The sequence below is a fragment of the Etheostoma spectabile genome, chromosome 10, assembly GCF_008692095.1.
Source record: "Etheostoma spectabile isolate EspeVRDwgs_2016 chromosome 10, UIUC_Espe_1.0, whole genome shotgun sequence".
Lineage (NCBI taxonomy): Eukaryota > Metazoa > Chordata > Actinopteri > Perciformes > Percidae > Etheostoma > Etheostoma spectabile.
The window spans coordinates 11,126,089-11,150,216 of NC_045742.1; the positions used below are offsets into that span (position 1 = coordinate 11,126,089).

Sequence of the window (24,128 nt, forward strand, 5' to 3'; positions counted from 1 at the left end):
AAGTTCCCATCCACTTAATAAGAAAAGAACAACTCTATCAACACATTGCTATGATGATACAGATGCAAGTTAACTTTTATTTTCCCTCCGGCACCACTTTGAGACAACTCTTTTTTGAGTCATGTCTCGCTGTTTGAGCGCCTTCTATTTACCCCGGTGGACGTCCCACGGCTTGTCCTAACCTTTTTCGGCCATTTCTTTTGCGAGTTCCTGATGAATTAAATTTAAAAAGTCTCTTGTCTCTTTGTCCGTCCACTTCCATCTGTCTTTGTTGACACATGTGTTCAAACAGAGCGGAAATACTTGGCAGAAATGAAGTGCAACTTCTTCTTCTTGGTTTTGTGGTGGGTTACAACCATAATGTGACCTAAAACGTAATCGCTATTCATTTATTTATCACATAAGCCGTATATCGATCAAGATCAATTCTGATGAGACCAAACATATGTCTTTTGAGTCGATATTCATGAAATTCCATCAAATTTTACTGTTTGCATGAGGCATCTTTCATTCAATATCACTTAATTTGGATAAAAATGTGTGGATGGAAACATAGCTATTGGATCCCTTGTTACCGTGTTAAATCGCCTTGGTAACTTATGCTGAACACCTAACCTTGTCAGGAGCAGGTTATGTTGGAGATTAGAGACCAACCGTTGTATACTTCTTTGATAATACTATACTTATTTGAAATTAGAGAGACTCATAAAAGTTAAAACATTTAGAGACCAACAACCCCTTTAACATTCCATGATGGGCATTTCTATGAAAGATATAGATTTTCAGCGGAAGGAATTATGTAAAGGCTATTTGTCGGCTTGTTGAGCCGTGTGTTGCCAATGCGCACATCGGTTTGAATTTTTTTTTTAATGTATTTTATATGCTCTCACAATTGCTTACCACTGCCAGGGTTGCAATTGAAATAATAGGTTACAGCAATGATGGTTGGTCCGATCTTGTGCCCGACTGATGGGGAAGTGATATTGATGAGCGTTGTGATTTACACATTTACAGCGTCAGAATTATTTTTCCGCCAGCTTTCCTTCCTGCTTTAGGAGGTAGTGACTGTATTGCGTTTTGCCTGTAAAACCGTATCTGTGATCTTCATGTTTATGTAGAATTCATACTTTGCTCTTCCTGTGTGAAATTAGCGGCTCTGGTCGATGTTTGTGATTGGTCATGCTGTGCAAACACCACCTCTCTTATGTGAACAGGTGTATCGCTGAATTGGGAAACCCTGGGTTGATTGAACTACTTTTAACCACAATCCTGACACAGCTTATGCGGGACCATGGTTATTAGGTTATAGGTGAAGCCGGGCAACTGAAATACATCTTGATGCGTAGTACAGGCCTCTGGTCCTTTTTGGGTTCACTACATAAATAATCCTGACACTCAGTAAATCAAGAATGGTCTCCTTCTCTTTCTTGGTTTTAATGATAACATTGTCTCTTGTTTGTTTAGAACATATCTCAGGGCTATACCACATACGGATCACACATGGGGATGCAGCAGCATCCGTCCCAAAGTGGTGGTATAGTTCCCTCCTACGGGAACCAAAACTTCCAGGGCACCCATCCTGGTGCCAACCCAGCTGTGGTAGATCCTCTTAGGCAAATGCAGCAAAGGCCCAGTGGTTATGTTCACCAGCAGGCTCCAGGCTATGCACACAATATGCAGAACACACAGAGGTCAGTATTCTGTAGCAAGGAAGGCTGTTGCTTTATTAGCTGCTTACTAGCCCTTAAAAGTCCTATTGCAGATGATTGACAATCTCATAATTAGTTACTGTGTTTATATTACAAAGTTTTTGTCATTGATTTCATGTTAACTATAAAACAAACAATTTGCCATTGTTAACCATATGTCTGCTTCCTGTCCTGTAAACCTCAGGTTTGCCCACCAGCCTCTCCAGCAGAATCCCATCATGCACGGTCTCAGTCACATGGGAGGCCAGGGTGTCCATCCAGGCTTGAGGCCCAACCAGATGCTGGCAGAACAGCAGCAGCAACAACAGGCAGCACAGCAGCAGCAACAGCAGCAGTATCTCAGACAACAAGCACTCAGAGTATGTTACTCAACCATTATTCGTTTATCCAGGTCTTTGTTTTGGCTGAGTTTATTTAATTTTATGAGTTACTTGCAAAGTGGAATAGGGGGCTGTTTGTGTGCACTTTTTAAATTGTGTAAAACTGAAACTACCCAGTGTTTTCCATCAGAAATTCAGTTTTAACAGTGCTTTACTAAAGCTACAAAAGGAAGGTCTGTGCCTCAATCACCAGCCATTATTTATTTCCAGGCCCAACAAGTTCAACAGCAGCAACAGCAACAACAACAACAGCAACAACAGCAACAACAGCAACAACAGCAACAACAGCAGCAACAGCAGCAACAGCAACAACAACAACAACAACAACAACAACAACAACAACAGCAGCAGCAACAACAACAACAACAACAACAACAACAACAGCAGCAGGTCCAGCCCCAGCAGGTTCCTCCTCAACAGCAAGTTCCACAGCAGCAGCAGCAGCAGGTTTCAGGGGTGCCACCACCTGGCCAGCAACAGAATCAAGGCCTGGGCATGCAGCCACTGCCCCCCCAGCAACCCATGGTAGGTCCAATCTGGGTGACGGGGCCTAGGGCAGGGTATCGTTACCAGGACTTCGATACTGGTTTCTAAACGATACCAATTTCATAAAACACAAATGTAATTACAACTTTACACATTACAGCATATACCTTTTTTATTCTTAAGCTTCTACTACGTATAACCCCATCTCTGTGCCTAGTGTAGTTTTAACCTGCCTGCCTCTATCATGTGTAACGCTAAAACACAAGCATTATTAGATCTAGGTAAAAGCATGCTGCATGGGCGCCCAGATAGCACAGTGGGTAGAGCAGGCGCCCAAATATAGAGGTTTACTCCTTGATGCAGCGAGCACGGGTTTGACTCCCACCTCTGGCCCTTTGCTGCATGTCATTACCCTTCTCTCCCTTTGAATTTCTTCAGCTGTCCTGTCCACAAAGGCCTAAAAATGACCAAAAAATTATCTTTAAAAAAAAAAAAAAAAAGAAGAATCATGCTTATCAGCTCACTTATAGTGATTGCCAAAGGAAGCTTTGTGAACCAGTGTCTTTATTTTCAGAGCCCACTAGATGGCGCTCTCTGTTAAACAAAGTGTTGAGAATACACTGAATTGCAATGCCTTAGGCCTTTCTCTTAAAACCAAGAGCGCCATCTAGTGGGCTCCGAAAATAAAGACACTGGTTCACAAAGCTTCATTTGGCCAACACTACTCCCTGGCGCTAATGAGATTTTCCTCCTTAGGAATTGAATTTGGGTATTGAATGATGAGGCATTTAATAATACTCAATAATTTAGAGGCAATTCGGTCGGTATCTAAAAAGTATTGTATTTGGTACCGGATTGCTATCTGGCAGTGTTATTATAAAAATGTTAATATATATATATACAGTATAATATAAGTATAAGCTAGTAGTTTTGCATGTTTAGCCAATTAGCAACCAATGTGTGTATATACATAACTGTGCACCTGTTTTTGTTTTTTTTTAACTTTAGTTTCTCATATCCAGAGAGCCACCAGTCACCATTTATTTTAGTACTTAAAATTGACTTTCGGATATTTTGAAAGTTGAACAGAAAAATGCATTTACCAGTAGTTAGTCATTGACTGTATTGACTGTGTAGATCATTTTTAAGCTCTTTGTTAGTGCATTCAAGACATTCTGAAAGAGAAATAAAACGGCCACTTTAAAAAAAAAAAAAATGTAAGTGCGATCCTGTTGGTAGCTAACTCTTAAAATTGCAGACATTGTTGCCGTTAGAGTTTTGGTGAAAATTCTGAAAGTTAATTCTCATAAGCGTGCTAAAATAAATGAACATCATTGGCCGCCCAAAATGTCAGGAATAAATCTAAAAACTTGGTATGCATTTTTCAAAATGATTGGTAGTAAGTAAGAGTAGGTAATGGGATAAAACATTAGAAATTAGTAAAAAATAATGATGTGTGTATCTCTATTCTAGTTTCCACGACAGGGAATGCAGCAGACTCAACAGCAGCAGCAGACTGCAGCTCTGGTCAGACAGCTGCAACAGCAACTTTCAAGTGAGTCACACACACACACACACACACACACACACACACACGTGTTATTGTTTCTACCTCTGTGTAATGGTGAACAAAAAATGTCGTGTTTAAAATAAAACTTTCCTCTTCTTTTCAGATACACAACCAGGACAGAGCACCAATTCATATTTCTGATCGTGCTCGATTATATTAATGTTTGAAGAACAGGCCTTCATTATGTGGGGAGGCCCAACTCTGTAGATTGGCAGATGAATGTGTCCAGTCCCACGTAGGCTGTGAGGAGGGGAGACTGTTCAAGGCACAAAAGGACCACCAAACCAATGAACCAGTGAGGCAACGATCAGAAAATATCTTGAGTTCTGTTGTGTAATTATGGATTATCAAATGAGGGATACTGCTCTGAAGTAAACAGGTAGTGGTTAATAATGGAAACGTCTATGTAAAAAAAGTACCAGAAATTATAAGAATAATGCAATTTTTTTATTTTATTTCAATTTGTACAATTTTTCAGTTTCGTGTATTTCTCATTAAAAAATCATGTCAGTTTTTATGTCTTGTACTTGTGTTGGCTGCCTGTATACTGTATTTTAAAAACTGTCAATGAAATCTTTAATGAGCAAGTAATAGCGCAAATCCTTTGATCCCCAAACAAGGCTGCTGTGGTGCAAAATAAATCCCAAACATCAGCTTCAAGTGGCATGGTCAAAGTCTCCTAATGCTAAATTTTAGTTGCTTGTGTTTTGAGTAACGTTTACATTTTCTGTTGAGATGTGACTGGCGTTTTTTTCCTCAGACTAATTACTGTAGTGATCAAACAACTTTAACACTTATACTTTCAGTCTGTTTCAATTTAGCATGGCATTACTGACTGCAACCTTTCTGCAATAGGCCTTTTTCTATGCAGACATTTTGACTTGACTTTATAAGGCAAAGTACATCACTGTTAATACCCTGACAGTTTACAGCAAAACTAACAGAAGGAAAAAGATGTCAGTAAAGCACAATCTGTACACCTCACAGTGTCTTGAGAAGATTGAGAAAATAGCAACAGGAGTTATGTGTCTTTATTGCTTGAATCAGTGTGAACAAAACAAAAACTTCCTCATTTCAAATGTTCTGCCTTTTTTGTTTTCTTAGGTTTTTGTTTATCTATATTCTGACTTTCCAAGCGACTAAAAAGCAATCCAGAGTCCGATCCTAGCGCTCTCCCTTCAAAGGGACAGTCCATTCCTTGATACCTTGGCAGGAAATTCACATCCGCCCAGCTCCTCTCGTCTGGTTGCACCCCTAGTCTGCACAGCAACTTGTTAGAAATCTCTGGCACTATTGGCTGGAGGAGTGTGCCATAAATCCTCAGGCATTCAAGGGAGACATGTATGATTGTGTCTAGCCAGTGCTGGTCTTTACTGTCCATCCTATCCAGCTTCCAAGGTGCATGGCGCTGAACAAACCCATTGGTCTGCCTCACACAGGCACTGATGGCCTCCAGAGCTTTGTATACATGCATGCTTTCATAGTGCTGCTCCACCACAGCAGGGAGGTTTTTCACAGCATCCAACATTTGGTAGTCTTCAACCACAGCCCGGCCTCCATGTTGACTTGGCAAGCACTGACGGCAGAAAGAGGGGTAGACCTGAGCTGGGTTAAGAGCTGGAGCTGTGCAGCGATTCAGCAGACCACCCAGAGAGTCAGCGAGCTCTGCATTGAGCAGCTTCATAACTTTGTTATCTGTGTAATCACAGTCTGAGTCTGGAACACCCTGACGCAGAAGAAAGTACCTCATACCATCAGTTGTGAACATCTGTGAGCGTTCAAGAGGATCCACCACATTACCCAAACTTTTAGACATCTTCTTTCCTCCTACTGTCCAGTGAGAGTGCACATATATTGTCTGTGGCAGCGGGAGTCCAGCTCCTAGAAGAAAAGCTGGCCAGTAGATGGCGTGAAATTTTAAGATGTCCTTTCCGACAATGTGGTGGGCCACATTCCACCATTGGCTGTGTTTATCTGGATAGCCAGCTACTGTAAGGTAGTTCACCAGAGCATCTAGCCACACATAGATGGTTTGTTCCGCGTCACCCGGGACTGGGATGCCCCACTGAAGGCGGCTTCTCTGGCGGGAGACTGACAGGTCAGGAAGGTCCTCCTGCAGCCACTGGAGGACAGCCTGGTAGAAACGCACCGGCTTTATGGCCCCGGGATTTCCTCTGAGCCAGTCAAGCAGCTGAAACCGGAACGCAGACAGGCGGAACATGTAGTTCTCCTCTTTCATCCACTCCACCTGCAAAAGAGTGAAGATTTGATTGAACCTTTATTAACGAAATAAAACTGCAGAAGCTGTGTAGATATGATGCTTCAAGGAGTAGCTTCACATTTTGGAAAGAACTCTTACTTTCTTGCCAAGAGTTACTGTAGGTGAGATGATGAAAACCATCTTAACTAGTGAATTTTAGAGGTGCTGGTCGGCAGATTTTTAAGCTTTAGACAGAGCCAAGCTAGTTTATAGTACTTTCATTAGGAACTTGAGAGACGGATTAAGAACAAGACTGCTCAAAATCGTGGCATAAGAGTCAGATATCCTGAGTTTTGGTCCCTAAAAACAAAATAACTACATTCTACCTTTACCGTAATGAGACACAATGACACCTTTTTTTAAGACCCTTTCTCCCTGACAACAGACCTAAATGGGTAAAATCAGTGGAGTAAAATTTGCCCTCATCCGTCTTGACTAAAATCACACTTTGCTCCAAATTTGTTTGAATTACCTTGTGGCCACTCTCCAGGGATACTTTGATCTCCTTCCCTGATGAGTCCCAAGCATCGCCCACCTGCGACGGCGTTAGGAAGCTTTCATCTTGGGTGGAGTACCAGCCTTCATAACTTCCCTTGTAGATGAGCCCTTTGTTGCAAAGTACTGCCCAGAAATGCTTTACAGCCTGACAGTGTGAATGCTCAGTGGTTCTTATGTAGTCTGTATATGATATGTTGCAGCTGTTGAAGAGATGTCTGAATCTCTCAGACACATCAGTGCAGAAAGTCAGGGTATCTTTTCCTGCAGCTTCAGCAGCTTGTTGGATTTTCAAGCCATGTTCATCTGTGCCTGAAATGCAAAATAATAGTGTATTATTATAATAATTATTATCCAAATTTTCCAGAACTCAATGTCTTCAAATTATAGAAAGTATGTAGTATGTAAAGTGAATGTACAATGATATAAGACAGAAAAAAATGTAATATTTCAGAAGCTAGACTAGCAACTACTGTCATCACTTCCATAAGGACTGCCATATTTACATACAGTGGTGCTCATAAGTTTATGAACCCATGCTAAAGTTGACTAAAAAGAGGAATAAAAATATAATCTTTTGGAAATTGTACTTAATGCATTAATGTAAAAAATAATTGGAAAAACTATATTCAAAACCAGGATCAAGACCCACCTATTTACATTGGCCTCCCCTGTTTTAATTGTTTTACCCTGCTATGTCTGTAATTAAGTGTCCATTGATGTATAGTTAGCTTAAATCACTGATCTGTAAGAATATCTATTCTGTTTTATTTTTATTATTCTGTGGTTAATATGATATGTACAGTACTTTGGTCAGTGTGAGCGGTTTTTAAATGTGCTACAGAAATAAATTTGATATACTACTTACTAAAAATCCAACCTTTAAGGACACATGCTTTCTTTGTGAATGAATAATGTATCGTAAACACACATTCCTATGTTAAATTCCCACAGATGCAGGCACATGTCATTGATACTATGGGGGGGCTATTCTAATTCTAAAGCCCAAGGGAACTTTACCAGGATGCATAGTATCTTGGATCCATGAAATCTGCCTGCATCTATGGGAATTTAACATAGGGGTGTGTATACGTATGCCTCGTATTTTAAGGAAGAACATTTATTGATTTACAATACATTATTCATTCACGAAGAAAATTGGTTTCCTTAAAGGTTGGAATTTTCCTTTTTTTTTTTTATTAAGGCATTAAGATCAATTTCCTCTTTTTAGTCAACTTTAGCATGTGTTCATAAACTTATGAGCACCACTATACATGATATTTACATGCCGGATGTCTAGTATAAGCTTTAAGATGACTATAATGTCAAGGAGGATAACCTCAGTTCCTAAACTGTGGACAGCACTTGCAACCAATAACCAGAACCTGCATTTGTATATTTTGGTTAATGGAGGATTTACCTGTTGCAAACTTTGAGTTGAAGCCATGAAGTAGCTTATACCTGTGTAAGCAGTCCGCAATCACAGCAGAATACAAGTGTCCTAAATGTGGAGAAGCATTGACATAGAAGATGGGAGTGGTAATGTAGTAACTCCTGTCTTCTTTGCAGAAATGGGTGCTCGTGTTTCTCAACACAGCAATCCTCTGATGACTCGATAAAGCTGAAACTGGAGAGAGAAATGAGCTTTGTTGCAGTCTGTGAACAGCCTTACAGCTTCTGGTGACAAATAGAAAAGGGATCCTCATCCTTGGATAGCAAGCGATGCCCACAAGAAGACAAATAAACGGTATTAGTCCAGGGAGTGCAGTAATGATTTGGTAAGTGCTGACATTTAGCTAGCTAAACTATTGACTTTCCGCACACAGACAAATCCAAGCGGAGAAACGCAGTTACTATCGCAAAGATACTGGGAGAGCTTAGAGTGATCATGTGATACTATCCATTTAACTGGCAGAGAATCCTTGAATTGTAAACTTCATTCCTTCATCCAGCAGCACATGAGTTTTTGTCGCTTGTCAAGGTTAGCTCTTCTAAAAAATCTCTTTTTCCGGTTTCTATACACTTGTCCAATCAAAATGCTGCATATAGTGCCACGAACACCAACCACCAATCAGATGGTGAGGGCTTTCTTTACAACGTCCTGCCGGAGTTATCGGGTATGATCGTAAGATGTATATATTGATAATAAAAAATTGTTAATATTAACGGTCTATGGGTATATGACCTTTTCAGATTTTAAATCTAACTGACTTCTCGAAGCAGCAGATTGTTTACAGGAGATTAGACTGTCAATGAGAGAAGCCCATGTAGGCAAAGCCTGTCTACTAAAATTGATTTGGTGTAGAAGAGCCTCTTCTTTTCAAAATAACTTTATTGGAAGAACAGGGGCGTGACCATAGACCAGGGGTCTTCAACGTTTTCCAGGCCAAGGACCCCCAAACTGATGGCGAGATGGAGCGGGGACCCCCTAATTATATATATTGTATAAAATTGTGTTATATCAAACTGGTCCTATAGTGCCATGTGTGCATTGATGACTGAAAGACATCTTCTGCCTCCATTTATCTGTTTACTACAGTGTGTTGAATTCATGTTAATGTGTATTTAAAGACATTTCAATTAGTGGAAAAAATTGCAGGGGGGGGGGGGGAATATAAAAAAAAGTCTAATCAACCAAAACTTTTGCGACCCCTATGCAGTACCTCCGCGGACCCCCTAGGGGTCACGGACCCCCTGTTGAAGACCCCTGCCATAGACTGTAATATTAATATAGACTATGGGAGTTAACGGTTTAGTCTGTGATATAATTTTTGCAGTGAAAGAAGAAACTTCTCAATCTCCAAGGTTATTAGACATGATCTGAAGTGAATAAAATACTCGATGGTAGTACGTCTGTGCATCAAAGGGCGTTTTGCGGCAGGCTGAAAATGCAGTCTAAACGAATATGTATCCCTGTACAGTCTATGTTATCCCAATATTACGTTTGCTGGGAAAGAAAAAACTTCCCTATAGGCATGATCTTCTATACAAAATAAAATAAACCGAACACACTGCTTTTTATGGGAAGTGCAGATAGTAAGTAGCCTACAAAATAAATAGTTATAATTCTTAATGATAGTTTTCTAGTTACACATTCAGAGTTGATTTTTCCAGATTAAATGAATTAAAATCAAATCAATAATAGGTGAAACTAGCACACTAGTGACCATCAGGTGAGCATAACAGCTAAAAACAAAAGCATAAAAAAGCGTATAACAAAAGCCTCCTCTCTCACAATTTCCGGGGTGACAGCCTTGCGGCCAACCAATCAGCTGCTACGCTCTCCTCACGTCAGATAACTACGACGTTGACGTGACAACTGATGTAAAACATTTGGCAAACTGTAAGTTTACGCGACAGTTAACGTGTATTATACTTGACTAAATCATAATTAAGTTAGAAAAGTCGTAAGATATCAATGTCTTGTTATCTCTAGCCGCTTAAAAAGCTAATTTCAACAACGTCGCAGTAGAGACAGTCCGCCTGTCATGTGATGTTAAACACGGGGTGTAACAACGTTAATGAGAAGTTCAGTTCTTTAGCCAAGCACATGTAATGTAATGTCATTTTGAGTTCTCATTTATTTCAGATGGAGGTTAACCGTTTGGACTTCTACATCGGTCTGTCTCTGGCTGTGAGCTCCAGTGCCTTTATCGGTGCAAGTTTCATCTTGAAGAAGAAAGGCTTGCTGCGATTGGCCAGCAAGGGTTCAATGCGAGCAGGTACTGCAAGCTTTATCAAAATGCAAACTAAATAGGTCAGTGGTGGAAGAAATATACAAAACCAAGAAGTTAGCGTTAGTTAGTTCATTTGTATGCAGTATGTAATTACATACTGCATACAAATGAACATTAGTGAGCACTTAAGTGCAATGTTCGGATGTAAAAGTACTCATGCAGCAGAACTGCCCCTGTCACCATCTGCAACTGACAGTTATTTTAGTTATCGATTCATCTGTTCATTATCTTCTTAATTAATTGTTTACGTACAACAAATCACATTACAAAAAGCAAGCATCAGATCATCACTTTTGAGAAGCTGGAGCTAGTTCATTTTCACTTTTAAAAAAAAATCAATTTTCTGTCAATGGATTAATTGACTAATTGTTGCAGCTCTATCTTTATGTAGTTATGCATTACTGTGTAAGTAACCTTTTTCACTACTTTTATATATTGTTGGATAGTTTAGTCTACAACAATGCATCACATTTTGTAAGATGGTTATGTTTGCATGTAAAATGTGTATTTGCAAAGTAACTATACTGTAGCTGCCTGTCAGATACAGTATATTCTTCTGAAATGTAGCAAGTATATATAAAGTAGCATAACATTTTATGCTGAAGTAAAGTACAAGTATTTGAACACTGTGCTTGAGTTAATGTACATTCCACCGCTGTAAAAGAGACAGGGCACTTTAAAGATATTAACTGTATACAGGACTTTTCTTAGGATTAAGGAAAAGTTGGAAAGAAGTGTGTTCTTGGTAAAAGAAGCTAATGACCCTACAACTTAAAATTTTGTACGGAATTATTTTCAAGTGAAAAATCAGTGACTGTTACTACAGCATCTACTTCAGCTTTGTATTTGTATTCTGCTTCTCACAGGTCAAGGGGGGCATGCTTACTTGAAGGAATGGCTGTGGTGGGCAGGACTCATTTCAAGTAAGTGAATGATTTACAGACTTAGTTCTGCAAAATGGGTGACACGGTTAGCTGTGGTTGTTTTTTTTTTGTTGCTTGGTGACACTACTTAACAGCTATGCGCAGTAACATTGAGGTCTTTGTATTTTTTTTGTGGGTTTGGTATTTTTGCTGGTGATGTGGCAGTTGATGCAGCACCCACACCATATCTTTGAAGTGCACATTCCTCCATAGAGCACATTTGCAAATGTGGGTTGAAAGTGAATATTGTTTTCCACCTTCGACCAGCTATGAATTCGTACACACTGATGGTCATGTTTATATTCTAGTGGGAACTGGAGAGGCTGCCAACTTTGCTGCATATGCATTTGCACCGGCCACACTGGTGACTCCTCTTGGAGCATTGAGTGTACTTGTAAGGTATTTGCCTTTTCTCTTGAGTTTCATTTTGTATTTTTTTTTATGCCACTGATATTATCAAGACTTATCAGACATTGGCATAGTATGATACAGATAATTCTAGCCCTCCAAAAACCTAAGTTACGTTACGTCTGGTGATATTCTATTTTCTTTCTTATTGTCAATAAATCCCACGAAAATCTATTCAAAACAGTTAATTGAACTGTTGCATTGAGGGACATGTTCCCTCATTACTAGAAACATTGCTGTTGGTAGTTTAATTGTTGAATAAATCCCATGTACACAATCCTGGTGACACAAATATTTAATGACAATAAAAAATATAGAATATCACCTGATTTATCTTTTTAATATTTAGTACTGTAGCAACATTTGTGCTAACTCTGTATCTGCATCATTTGTTTTTCCTTCAAGTGCTGTGCTTTCCACTTACTTTCTGAATGAGAGGCTGAATGTGCATGGAAAGATTGGTTGTTTGCTGTGCATTTTGGGCTCCACGGTGATGGTGATCCATGCCCCACAAGAAGAAGAGGTTGCCTCCCTCAGTGCCATGGCTGAGAAACTCCGAGACCCAGGTAGAACCAACTCTTCATCAGTGTGATCTCATTAACCATGCTGTGAAAATTGAATCCCAGATAAGGGTTGGACAGATTATTTTCAGGGTACTAACTCATTCTTAAATACTCCCACTAGGTTTCATTGTGTTTGCTGTGTGCGTTGTTGGAAGCAGCCTGGTTCTTGTCTTTGCTGTGGCTCCGCGGTTTGGACAGAAGAATGTGCTGGTCTACATCCTGATCTGCTCTGTGATTGGCTCCCTGTCTGTGTCTTGTGTCAAGGGCCTGGGCATTGGCATTAAGGAGCTGTTTGCTGGGACAGCAGTGCTGAAGGAACCCCTGTTCTGGTCCTTGGTCATATGCCTGGTAATCTGCGTCAGTGTTCAAATCAATTACCTGAACAAAGCCCTCGACATCTTCAACACCTCCATAGTCACTCCCATCTACTATGTCTTCTTCACCACATCAGTCATGGCCTGCTCAGCCATTCTCTTCAAGGAATGGTTGCGGATGAATGCTGACGGAATAGTGGGAACAATTAGTGGGTTCCTCACCATCATTTTAGGGATCTTCCTCCTCCATGCTTTCAAGGACATTACATTTAGCTATGATGCCCTCCCACTCTACCTGCGGAAGGGTTCTCAGGGCCTTCAATGGGGGCAACAGCCTTATGTGGCTCTTCCCAACCACGAAACACAAGCACAGGATGAGCTTAAACTGCCCAGAGAAGGAAACTCAAAGGGGGGCTGGGGTACACACCAGATAGCTCTTTAGGAGGATAGTCTTGTCACTGAGAAAATTTGCTAATTGCAATTCTGAAGCTTTACTGCACAGCCTTACAATGTGTGTACAAAGTTAGTTTAAAAATCTGAATTTTGAGTCTTATACAATGCAGTATGCACTGGATGAACAGTTGCTCAAAGTAAGCATGTTCATTTCATATTAAATTTACATTTTAGTTGTAACATAGGATCTTTAGTTTAAAAAAAACTTTAATCTGAAGTGTAATTTATCTTTGTGAATGTTTGTTGCACTGCTGTTTACATTTTTTACAGTACATTATGTCAAAAAATAATTTGTGCATATTAGCCGGCATATGACAGATTATGCCATCTGTTACTGAACAAAAATAACCTTTTTTATAGGTTTGCACTTTTAACTCCAGCGTATATTGTACCAATGTAAAGGCAAAAGAAAATGCTTAAATGTATTTCAATCATGTGGTTGAAGAACAAGTTTGAGTAGCAAAGATGTATTGTGTGTGTGTGTGTATATATACAAACTGCACCAAAGAATCTTCTGTGTGGAAAAATTCCCAAAATGTGCCAAACGGTAACATCTGATGTAAATGCAATTTTTTTGTGTGTTTCATGATTAAAACTTGACTACACTTTTCCAAACGAGACAGAAATATTTGGCATGGTTTATTGCATATGTACAGTCCAGAACCTCACGCCTCTTCTCTTCGGTTACGACATCGGTTAGTACTCTTAAATTACAGCCGAGTGTGTGGTGAAGTACTTGTGGCTGTCAAAAACAGCTGGCTGAAGCTGAATGTCCCAGATGTGTCCATCTTTTTGCAGTCTCCTAAACTTCACCCACTAGTTACAGCAGTGGATATTAACCTGTTCAAGCTCTGTTTGACAGTTTGACCAGTAGTTACTTGACAAACAAACATGAGGTCATTGCTAGTAACAAACCAATCTAAGTGTTTTGCAACACTTATCACACTTTGATGGGCACCCCTAACTTTTGCATCCATACATCATGTTAATTTGAGGCACTTGTGTCAAAAGCAACAGTGTTGTTTTCCAGTTGAAGGGACAGACGACTACGTCAGGACAACACGGCTTCGTCGTGGAAGAGGGGCTGTGTGCGCATGTGTATTGTCAGTCCTTTCAGTTTTTAGTCTGACATGGTCTCAGAGAATGAACCCTTGCTCTTCTGAGTCTGTTCCAGCCTGTTTAGGATGAACTGGCTGGTGTCAATAAATCGCTCCACACAGTATACGAAGCACGTATCTGTCCTTGAGTCCATCTTTGGTCCGGGTTTATCCATACATTTCTCCTGGAGACAGAGGCGCAACAGATTATACAGGGTATGTTAGAAATAGTACAACAAACTTGGCACAAGTGGTGTAACACAATTTACGTTAACTCGCAGCAAGTAGCCTACTGGTAATCTAACAGCTGGGCTGTGGGCTCAGCACACGGGCGGTACTTCGTGGATCGGTCACCACAGTTACAAACGGAGGGACGTGAACTCCAAACCAAACTTAGAAAACTTATTGAGAACTGCATCAATATTAAGGTTGGGTAATTTTTGTGATCTTACATGTGTCTGCTTTCCGGTATGATAAAATGTTCGCCATGGACGAAACCAACGTTTTAATCCAACATGTCTACTCTTGTCCGCGGGACGGGGTAACATTAATGGTCATCGTCCTTAGGTAAATACAATTCGTTTGTTTCGTAGACATTTCATCGTTGCGGAAAGAGTAGACATCTAATGTCACAAAGACATTTTATGAAAGCTAACCTTCAGCTGATAGCTGATACAATGTACGCTTTGTTGTGCTCTGGGTCCAAAATGTGGCATAGCTAATGTATTTGTACATCATTATTTGACCACGGCAAACACAACACGCTTCTCCAACTTTTATACCAATACAAGTCAAGCGAGCTATCAGTTCTAGCTGCAGACAAATAACATATGTAAAAAGCAAATTGCAGAGCTGCACTGCTAGTTCTTCTTACCCAGCAAACCTCAGTCATCTGATGCACCAGCTGCTGAAATCGTTGCTTTTGAGACTCGATTTCGATGAAGTGCTGAAGCTGAGGGTCGGCGGTTGCTCCCTGGCCGTTCATAATGTGCTAAAAAGTGGTCTTAAAAGCAATATTTTTCCAATTATGAATGCCTTATGGTTCTGTTGCTGACCTTCACGTGTATGCATGGACGACAGGAAGTAGTATAACCAATCACAGAGCGCGTTTCTCTGACGGCAATCGTCATCATAGATACGTAATTTTTCCTAACTGCAATAAAATTATGTATAATTTAATTATACAAATAGAGCTAATACCAACGCATGCGAAAGTATTAGTGTTTTACACAATATATTTGATTACAATATGAGAGCAACAGATTTACCCATTATTTTGTCATTTTCATTTCACATGATGTTTAAGTCATTTTAAAGCCTGGCGTAGCCTACTTGGCTTTTATTTGTGCAAATTGTTCTCACAAAGCGTGTTTCCAAATGTAAAGGTCTCTACATTTTACAATGATTCCAGAGATTACAATACACATGATCAATGAAGACCGATAACTTTCAGCAACACAACACATTTGAAATGTGAGCCTGTACTGTACTTATACTAATTTAATAGATAGGCTATTCTTACAGTGAGTTACAGGGACATTCACAATACACGTATTCACATTACAGAGGATCTCAGTATGGCTGCACAGTCCCATGTTCAAGCTGTTGAAATGATTGTGTTAACTTTCCAGGGACAGGTGGCGATGCTAATCTGTGGGGATCAACACTGTTCTACAGTCTACTGGAGCTCATACAGCAAATCCTGAACAGTAAGTGCCAACTCCTGAAAGGTGGGTCTGTCATCTGCTTTCTGAAAACAAAACAGAAAAGTCTGTGAGAAAGAGAAAATACTTTTATAAACTATCATCATCTGTACAAGGTCATTTTCCAATCTTTACTGAGGCCCAATATAAAATGTACTAACCTCAAGCCAACAGCTGGACATAATGCTGTAGACCTTTTCATTGGCCAGCTGGGGGCGGTAGAGGCGCAGGCCCCTGGACACTTGATTCACTATTTCCGTGTTGTTAAGGCGCTCATACGGAAGCCGTCCCAAAGTGTACACCTCCCACAGAAGAACCCCTAAATATTTATAGAAATACGTAGTTAGTGTGGTAAATAAATTATGATACTTTAATATGGATGAGAATTCATAGTTTACACTTATAACTGACCAGAAATGCAGTGGGGGTTTAAAAAAATATACTTTACTCACCATATGACCATATGTCTGACTTGCTGCTGAATTTGCAGTAGAGGAGGACCTCCGGAGGTGACCAGCGAACAGGGAACTTAGAACCTTCTGAGCTTGTGTACTCATCATCTAAGACATACCTAAGCAGTGGTGGAAGGAGTAATAAGATCTTTACTTCAAATGTAGAACTACAAATACCACAATGTAAAAATACACTGCAATTAAAAGAATTGCATTTGAAAAAGTATACGTGCAGAAGGATTTCAACTAAATGTACTTGAAGTATTTAATGTCAGTTTTATTTGTATAGCACCTTCCATTACAAGTAAACCCCAAGTGATTTACTTGAAAAACATCATACACATTAAAACATAGCATGAATAGAAAGAATACCAAAAACACAACAAGACCATCAACAAAAACAAACAAGAACATTAGTGTGATCATATAAATACTCTCTCACACACACACACACACACACACATTTGTAGACTGTGAACAGGATTTTTAAAAGTGATTCTGTATTGTACCGAGAGCCAATGAAGTGATTTATATACAAGAGCAAAGTGTTTAAATCTACGTGTATGGACTATGGCGGCTGCATTTGGAATGAGTTGGAGGCATCCTACTGATTGTTCAGGTACTCCTGTAAAATAGTCTAACCTGCTTGAGATGAATGCATCAACAGTTTCTCAGAGTCAATTGAGAAATGAATGCTTCAAGTTTTGATATATATCTTAAAGTGAAAAAATGCTGTTTTGGTGAAATTGGTGATCTGTTTTTTCAAAATTGAGATCAGTATCAAAAACACTGCCAACGTTTCTGACTTGTATTGCATTTTAAAGACAGTGAATCCAGGTGTAAATAAATCTTTTTGTCTGTGGTTTTTAGGATCAACAATGAGAACGCCTTGTCTGTATTTAGCTGTAGAAGGTGTAAAGTAACTAGTAAAGTAACTAGTAACTAAAATTGTAAAAAAAAAAAAAAATACTCAAATACTCAAAGTACCTAAGAACTGTACTTAACTACAGTACTTACTAAATGTACTTAAATGTACTGTAATGTTACATTCCAAAACTGACCTGAGGACAGATCAAAGGAATTTTAGGTACTTTATGAGGCACCAATGTGCCTTTCTATGTCCTATAATTCATGTAATTTATTTACCTTGACAGTCCAAAGTCAGTCACTTTGACGGTGCCATTCCCATCAACTAAACAGTTCCTGGCAGCCTGAAGACAAAACAAACATCCCTTTATATTTAAATGTAAACATAATCATTTACTTATCTCCAAATACCTTATTCCAGTACATCACAACATAGCATGATACAATGATCTGTGATTTGTGTCCCACAGCTGTACATACTACAGTAGATCTACAGTATGTCTCTCACCAGGTCTCTGTGGATGTACTGCTGTGATTCAAGATAAGCCATGCCCTCTGAGACGTCTTTACACATCTCCAGGAGCTGGACTGATGTTGGGTGCTGCTTCAGGCCCTCCCTGAGATACGTCAGCAGGCAGCCATTGGAAAGGAACTCAGTCACTATATAAATGGGTTTTTGTTTGGTGCACACGCCATAGAGCTGGACCAGGTTTTCATGGCGAAGCTTCCTGGTTTAAGCAAATGGAAAAGGAAGTTAAGTATTATGTGTTGGTTTTCCTCACGCTAAAAACTACTCCTCCCAGTGTGACACATGACACAGCTTTATGAGTCTTACGCACAAAATCGTCACTATGATTTCCTAAGGTTGTCAATTTAAGTGTTGCAACTGCATGATCTTAATAGAGTGTCAACATAGAGTCCAAATTCAGACTTATTTAGTTATGCTTACATCATGATTTTGGCTTCTTCTATGAAATCATCTTCAGACATGGAGCCCTCTTTAATCATCTTAATGGCAACATCGTGCTGGCCCTGCCACTTTCCATATTTCACCACTCCAAACTGACCATTGCCCAGCTCCTTGATAAAGGTGAGGCAATGGGGGTCAATCTCCCACACACCTGGATCAAACGAAAGAGAACGGAGAAGCACTTTTATACTTGCAGCATCCACATTAAAGAATTAGTTTAACATTTTGGGAAATCCACTTTTTTCGCTTTGTTGCTAATAGTTAGACGTGAAGACTACTACCACTATCATGTCTATATGAAACTATGGCCAGCAACCTCTGAGTTTAACATAAAGACTGTAAACAGGTTGCCTTATCAAAGGTAACAAAATATGCCTATGAGCACTTATATATATATATATATATATATATATATATATATATATATATATATATATATATATATTAGTAAGAGATGTTTTTTTTATTTTATTCCATATAATAAAGTAAGAAAATAAACCTTCAAGACTCCAGGAAGTTATTGCTCCTGGCCAGGAAATAATCCTGCACATGACCCACTGTAAAAACCATGTTTTACATGTTTTTTGTTTGTTTGGACAAACAAGATACATGTTGATTGATGAGCTTTAGAGGTGCGAGTAGGCACAAAAGCTATTAAGCTTGTTGCCCAAAATGTCAAACTATTCCGTTCACACTCAAGGGACTCATCACTTGAAACAAATTGTGTCATCAGCAATGCTGAAACGCTACTAACAAATGGTCATTATGTTAATAGATGCAGGGTCAGAGAATTGGTGGTTCATAAATTGCACTCACTGAGACATTTCTAATCAGTCGTCAGAGGTTAATCACCCGATATTATGATTAACAAGAGAATACATTAATTACCTATATTGATGCTTACCATAGCCAAGCCCTGCTGTTGATGGAGGGCGTGCCCGATTAGAAACAATGTATTTCAGCCTGCTAACCATACCTAGTGAGGGAGACAACAAAACCTATAAGGTCAAGTTGTATGAAGTACAGACAGTTTGTCTGCCTATAGTTTGTTGCATTCGCCTCTCTGTTGATTCTTTTTTTCCTGCTATGACAACTACATTTTAATTGCATATTGTTGTGTGACAAATAATTTCAATCTTAAATTGCTCTATGAGATGTCCATAAATTCACAGCTACTGTGTCAACCTGCTGCATTGTGCTGGTGGTAATTGATGAGCTCTGGGATGCTGCTGAAATGATGCTTCTCTGCCAGGTAGAACTGGCCCTGTGCAGTGGTGCAGATGTTATAATGTCTGCAGCTTCCACCAGTTTCCCTGTGGAGAGAAAAGAGCAACTTTAGGAAGAGTTAGTCGCATGTTCTCATCGATGCAGGAACTTATCATTTATCATGTATCTTTTCAGCATTATCCACAAGATAGATCAATCTTACAGTGTTCCTGTGATGAAAACATTCTGCAGGCAGATAAGTCCAGGTTTTGCATGAATGATTTACATTTTTCTCCCTCTTTGGCACACTGTTTCCGCTTTCATTACAAACAGTTCTTCTTTTGATACATTCACACATGACTGGAGCCAGTGGATACAGTACTGCAGTATAGAAGTGTTTTAAACCACTGAGCTTACTCACCCGCCACCCTTACTGAACAAAGACACAGTATATTTCCCGGCCTTGCTTGAGTCCCGTATCAGGAAGCCCCCGTCTTTGTTCTGGGAAACAACCCACAAGCATTGTGCAAGTTTCAAATTCAGATTAGTCCAACCAAATTTGACTAATCTTTAGGTGCACAAAAATTTCAAAGCTGTCTTACTACAACATTGTGCATGTCAGTCATTGAGTTTACCTCAGTCTTTAACAGCTTTTCTGCCTGGCTGCGGTTCATATTCTTAGAATACCAGCTGTGAAAAATAAATGTGTATATCATTTTTAAAAGTAACTTAACGTAAAAATGATAAATTAAGATGATGAAGAGGCAGTACAGTAGTGCCCACACTCACTCAAATTTTTCTAGCCCATGTTCGGCTTCCACAACAAAATTACAAGGTATGTATCCTTCCTTTCTGCAAAAGAAAACAAAACATATTGTGTTTCATAAAAATGTAAACAAATATACATCTTGTGCTCAAACACTAGAAGCATCTCATACACAAATTCTTGGTCCTAAAACTCAATATGCAAATTGTATTCATCCAAGCAGATAATTAGTAGTTAAATATATTTTTAATGATCATTCTATAAAATGTATCACTTGTTTTTTTTAATCTTTGCATCTCACAGGCCTCAATGAATATGTCTCCTTTTGCAAGCAAGGAACTTGCAATCGCTTTTTACCTTGAACACCTCTTCTCCCACTGTTTTTCATGGGGATGCAGGTCTGTACATGTCCAAGTGGGATCAGCTCTATATTCACACCTATAGTTTTTTTGTGGCATTGTTTTAAGTAATCGCATAGACCTCTTGCGTTAATTTTGTTTCTCACCCATTTTTGTCTCTGGCTTTCCACCAATTCTGATCAGACATCTCCAAGATGGTGTACTCTTCATCCTTCCTGAGCTCCAGGTCTTGGGGTGACATTGGTGTGTAGTTATACTCTGCTATGACAGTCATGCCTACAGAGGGGGAAGGTGGCTCAGGAGGCTGTGGAGGTAAAGGCCGAGCCAACTTGTCCTGGACAAAAACATAAGATTTGTGAATGTATTATTAAAAATGACTGTCTGTAATCAGTGTTGATTATTTGAAAGGGACTGTGTGTATACCTCTGTTGGTGTAGGAGGAAGAGGTTTCCTGGATCCCCTTCGCCGAGATGGTTTAGATGTAAAGCCTAATAATGACATGATTTAATGCATACATACAATACAAAATACTTAAGCCATAGGCTAAAGTTTAGTTGTCGATTGTTGCCAACTTCAAACCAAAGGTAGTCTCGTTCTCACCGTTCTTATTATCCAGCACCTTGCAACCCATTGCTTGTTTAACTTCCTGCTGGCAGCACAGCCAAACCCCATCCACCCAGAAACAAGGATGGTACTTTTGTATGAGATCCTTGTTGAAGCTCACCACTATGCACAAGTATGGACGGACGGACACACACACACGCAAGACATTTACATTAAATCAACACTCGCATTTGCATATGCACCCAGCTCCACTATTGTGCAGGCACTGGGTGATAAGATATGTTTTAATATTGCATAAACTGTCTGGCTGACAAGACACAAAAACACCAGATACATTTGTATGCATATACCAACTTTCTTTTAGCTTCTTTATCCACTGAGCCCGTACATCCTCAGTCTTTGCAAAGATGTACAGCGGCCCCTCATCATAAATGATCTGTGGCAAAAACGAAAAAGAAAATACCCATCAGCTGTTTTTTTTTGTCAAAGTTGTCTATGATTTTAAGACATTGGGTGCGTTTCTATTTAACCTACTAGCTCAGTAAAGACACCATTTTTATTTTTATTTTTTTAAATTTCCATAGTCCAGTATTGAGCAAGACCGCTGCAGCTGAGCTACAGGCTGCAATGGAACCACTTGGAGCATTTGTGCACTGTCAATTGACGTCCACTAAAAGTTCTTCTTTTTGCCACGGATTATCATTCTTAGTGTCTGACACTTGTTAAAACAGAAACATGTCTGAAATTGCTATCACCAAATCACATGTAAATGGGTCAATTATGGGTTTATTGCAACCAAACCAGAATGGTGAGTGTTGAAACAGTGGAAAGTCAAACCAGGATGGGCTTTGGATTCTATCGACGTTGTATAAAGTGTGTTTCACGATGAGAAAGTGACTGTAAATGTGTTATTTATGTAATTATTTATATTTATTTGTTTGGCAATGGCGATTTTTGAGAGTGGTTTCATGTTAAACACAAAGAATCTTACTTTTTAACAAAAAGTAAAAAAGGGATCCTTTCCAGTACATCACTTATTAAGACACTTATGAGCATGTCAGTGGCAAAACGAGCACTTTTGGTGGATGTAAATTGAAGGTGTGCAATTGCCTATTAACAATACGTTGCATCTTGCATAATACTGGACCAATTTCAAAAATGGTTGCTCCCATCAGTCACTTCAGACACAAAAACATAGGAAAATAGGGTCCAGGTTTAAAAATACTGAAGTTAACCTTTAACACGTGTGCAATGACAACACCTGCACAGTCACTGAAAGCCCCTAGTTCATTTGAGTGTGAGAGATGGTTTCACTTCCAACAAATGAACTTTCACATTATTAACTATTGAAGGATTGGACAACTTCAGGTAGGAGTGAAGAATGTAAAGTGGCTGCAATAGCACACATTGTTTCAGCTTTGTCTGTAATCTCCTTGATTGTAATGAGGTAAAAGAAGTAAATGGACAAAAATGTCTACCTGGAAAGCATACATGCGCTCTTGCGGGCAGTTGGTCTCTGGCTGGACCGTCTCTACACACCTGATCTTCTCGAGGTCAACTGATCCTTTTAAACCTTTTCGCTTCTGTGTCACAGGTGAGGAAACAGTCAGGAAACTCAGATATGCAGTAGCTGCACATTTCTCTTCAGGTTGCCAACAAACATTAAAGTGAGACAAATGTGATGCTATTTCAACAAAGTCTTTCTGTAGTTCCATATACGTACCCCTTTGTCAGAATCAAAATCATAGTAGGCTATTTTTTCCTGAGTGAGAACAAACCATCTCTCCTTGTAGTTCAAAGGGGAGGTCTTCTTCTTCTGCTGAGATCGTTTAATGAAGATGTCTTCCAGTACATTGTCTGACATGATTTAGTCAGCATTAATCTACATGGGAACAAGAATAATTAATACTTTTGTAAAGCATAATAGCAGCATAACACCCGGCTGTTTTCTTTGTGGCAGAACAGCAATGTAAAGCACATTCGCACCTCAACTCAGGCAGTAATCATTTTACTGAGAACTGTAACTGACTCACCCATTATCACTGTGTTTAGCTTATAGGCAGCCTTTTGGGTTATGTAGCACTACAAAAGTAATTGATCAGTGTTTTCATTTCCTTTGAAACATGTATTTTAACAGGATTTAAGTCAATATGCACACACACATCATTAGAGTCAGAGCAATCCTTCTACATTAGGTTTAAATAAACATCTGGAACAGGATGAAGGATGAATGCGAGCACATATGAGCATGTGATAACCTTTACTTTGCATAAGCTCTGCTTTTCCTGCCTGCAGCATCCTTTTCCAAAACCCTTGTTAACTATATGTTTCCAATATGATTGGTTGGTATTGTCCCTACACTTCTCAGATTGTTAAAACACAAGAAATTGCATCCAAAAGTTTTTGCTGATTGTATTTCATGTCAAAAAAATTCAGAGGTTTGTAATTGGCGTCATGGCAGCAACCCGGTTGATAATGCAGTTACTTTGAACTAAAGTTCCTTTGATTAATGTAACACATTAAACTGTATGTTTGTTATGCTAGGTTTTTGATGTGTTCAGAAAAAATTGAAACTTTTTTTTACCGGAGAACTCATCATAAAATATATCAAACAATAACACTATGACAACATAATCTTTCTCTTTCTTATATAATTTGCTCACACACATAATTACATTTGACCTGCATAAGTAGGCAAATGAAAAAGGCAGTAAGACTGCATCTGCTGACCACTTGTGCTGAACTGAAACCTGCACGTCCAAAACATGACAAGGCCTCTGTTGATGTCATATCTAGATTAGAGTTGAGTGGGTTGATAAACACTAATGTATGCTCATGGATAAGGA

At 39.3% G+C, this 24,128-nt stretch overlaps 5 protein-coding genes across 9 annotated transcripts in view; 2 read left to right on the forward strand and 3 right to left on the reverse strand.

Moving 5' to 3' along the window:
• med12 (mediator complex subunit 12) overlaps positions 1–4,658 on the forward strand; it is a 26,953-nt gene extending 22,295 nt beyond the window's left edge. For 2 of the 3 annotated variants that reach the window (XM_032527783.1, XM_032527784.1), the window contains exons 39-44: positions 1,465–1,691; positions 1,894–2,068; positions 2,300–2,329; positions 2,522–2,614; positions 4,049–4,130; positions 4,249–4,658. In XM_032527783.1, coding sequence (XP_032383674.1) covers positions 1,465–1,691; positions 1,894–2,068; positions 2,300–2,329; positions 2,522–2,614; positions 4,049–4,130; positions 4,249–4,286 — 645 coding nt within the window. In that variant the 3' untranslated portion in view covers positions 4,287–4,658. The other variant, XM_032527785.1, reaches the window with a different exon arrangement.
• mars2 (methionyl-tRNA synthetase 2, mitochondrial) lies at positions 4,571–8,660 on the reverse strand. Its single transcript, XM_032527859.1, has 4 exons — positions 8,321–8,660; positions 6,878–7,212; positions 5,200–6,393; positions 4,571–5,125 (listed from the first exon to the last, which is right to left on the reverse strand). Exons 1-3 carry the CDS (start codon positions 8,604–8,606, stop codon positions 5,215–5,217), a joined length of 1,800 nt encoding a protein of 599 aa, XP_032383750.1. The 5' UTR covers positions 8,607–8,660; the 3' UTR covers positions 4,571–5,125; positions 5,200–5,214.
• zgc:101583 (magnesium transporter NIPA2) lies at positions 4,696–14,297 on the forward strand. Of its 3 annotated transcripts, none has more exons than XM_032527897.1 (6): positions 4,696–4,708; positions 10,490–10,622; positions 11,504–11,560; positions 11,869–11,959; positions 12,374–12,534; positions 12,653–14,297. In XM_032527897.1, the coding sequence occupies exons 2-6, from the start codon at positions 10,490–10,492 to the stop codon at positions 13,285–13,287; spliced, it is 1,077 nt and encodes a 358-aa protein (XP_032383788.1). In that variant the 5' UTR covers positions 4,696–4,708; the 3' UTR covers positions 13,288–14,297. The 3 variants fall into 3 exon arrangements, with proteins under 3 accessions (XP_032383788.1, XP_032383787.1, XP_032383786.1); XM_032527896.1 differs by lacking the exon at positions 4,696–4,708 and adding an exon at positions 8,562–8,678; XM_032527895.1 differs by lacking the exon at positions 4,696–4,708 and adding an exon at positions 10,132–10,243.
• timm8a (translocase of inner mitochondrial membrane 8 homolog A (yeast)) lies at positions 13,925–15,502 on the reverse strand. The gene is made up of 2 exons (XM_032527927.1): positions 15,270–15,502; positions 13,925–14,580 (listed from the first exon to the last, which is right to left on the reverse strand). The coding sequence occupies exons 1-2, from the start codon at positions 15,378–15,380 to the stop codon at positions 14,419–14,421; spliced, it is 273 nt and encodes a 90-aa protein (XP_032383818.1). The 5' UTR covers positions 15,381–15,502; the 3' UTR covers positions 13,925–14,418.
• Positions 15,503–15,610: 108 nt separating this feature from the next.
• btk (Bruton agammaglobulinemia tyrosine kinase) overlaps positions 15,611–24,128 on the reverse strand; it is an 11,036-nt gene continuing 2,518 nt past the window's right edge. Inside the window, exons 2-18 of the mRNA XM_032527858.1 lie at positions 23,006–23,164; positions 22,761–22,865; positions 21,637–21,718; positions 21,319–21,444; positions 21,142–21,206; positions 20,865–21,052; positions 20,383–20,445; positions 20,229–20,283; positions 20,015–20,094; positions 19,573–19,700; positions 19,292–19,363; positions 18,367–18,538; positions 17,926–18,145; positions 17,697–17,761; positions 16,551–16,669; positions 16,260–16,417; positions 15,611–16,145 (exon numbers count right to left, since the gene is read on the reverse strand). Coding sequence (XP_032383749.1) covers positions 16,074–16,145; positions 16,260–16,417; positions 16,551–16,669; positions 17,697–17,761; positions 17,926–18,145; positions 18,367–18,538; positions 19,292–19,363; positions 19,573–19,700; positions 20,015–20,094; positions 20,229–20,283; positions 20,383–20,445; positions 20,865–21,052; positions 21,142–21,206; positions 21,319–21,444; positions 21,637–21,718; positions 22,761–22,865; positions 23,006–23,146 — 1,911 coding nt within the window. The 5' untranslated portion in view covers positions 23,147–23,164 and the 3' untranslated portion in view covers positions 15,611–16,073. The remainder of the gene's footprint in view (positions 16,146–16,259; positions 16,418–16,550; positions 16,670–17,696; positions 17,762–17,925; positions 18,146–18,366; positions 18,539–19,291; positions 19,364–19,572; positions 19,701–20,014; positions 20,095–20,228; positions 20,284–20,382; positions 20,446–20,864; positions 21,053–21,141; positions 21,207–21,318; positions 21,445–21,636; positions 21,719–22,760; positions 22,866–23,005; positions 23,165–24,128) is intronic.

Bases quoted from the DNA above. Each gene is read 5' to 3' on its own strand.
- mars2 (XM_032527859.1), bottom strand. From the start codon at position 8,606: ATGAGGATCCCTTTTCTATTTGTCACCAGAAGCTGTAAGGCTGTTCAC. The intron at 7,213-8,320 runs GTAAATCCTCCA...TTTGCATTTCAG, and splicing joins CAACTCAAAGTTTGCAACAG to GCACAGATGAACATGGCTTG. The intron at 6,394-6,877 runs GTAATTCAAACA...ACTCTTTTGCAG, and splicing joins CCCTGGAGAGTGGCCACAAG to GTGGAGTGGATGAAAGAGGA.
- zgc:101583 (XM_032527897.1), top strand. From the start codon at position 10,490: ATGGAGGTTAACCGTTTGGACTTCTACATCGGTCTGTCTCTGGCTGTG. The intron at 10,623-11,503 runs GTACTGCAAGCT...TGCTTCTCACAG, and splicing joins CAAGGGTTCAATGCGAGCAG to GTCAAGGGGGGCATGCTTAC. The intron at 11,960-12,373 runs GTATTTGCCTTT...TTTTCCTTCAAG, and splicing joins GCATTGAGTGTACTTGTAAG to TGCTGTGCTTTCCACTTACT.
- timm8a (XM_032527927.1), bottom strand. From the start codon at position 15,380: ATGAACGGCCAGGGAGCAACCGCCGACCCTCAGCTTCAGCACTTCATC. The intron at 14,581-15,269 runs GTAAGAAGAACT...CTCTGTCTCCAG, and splicing joins AGATGACTGAGGTTTGCTGG to GAGAAATGTATGGATAAACC.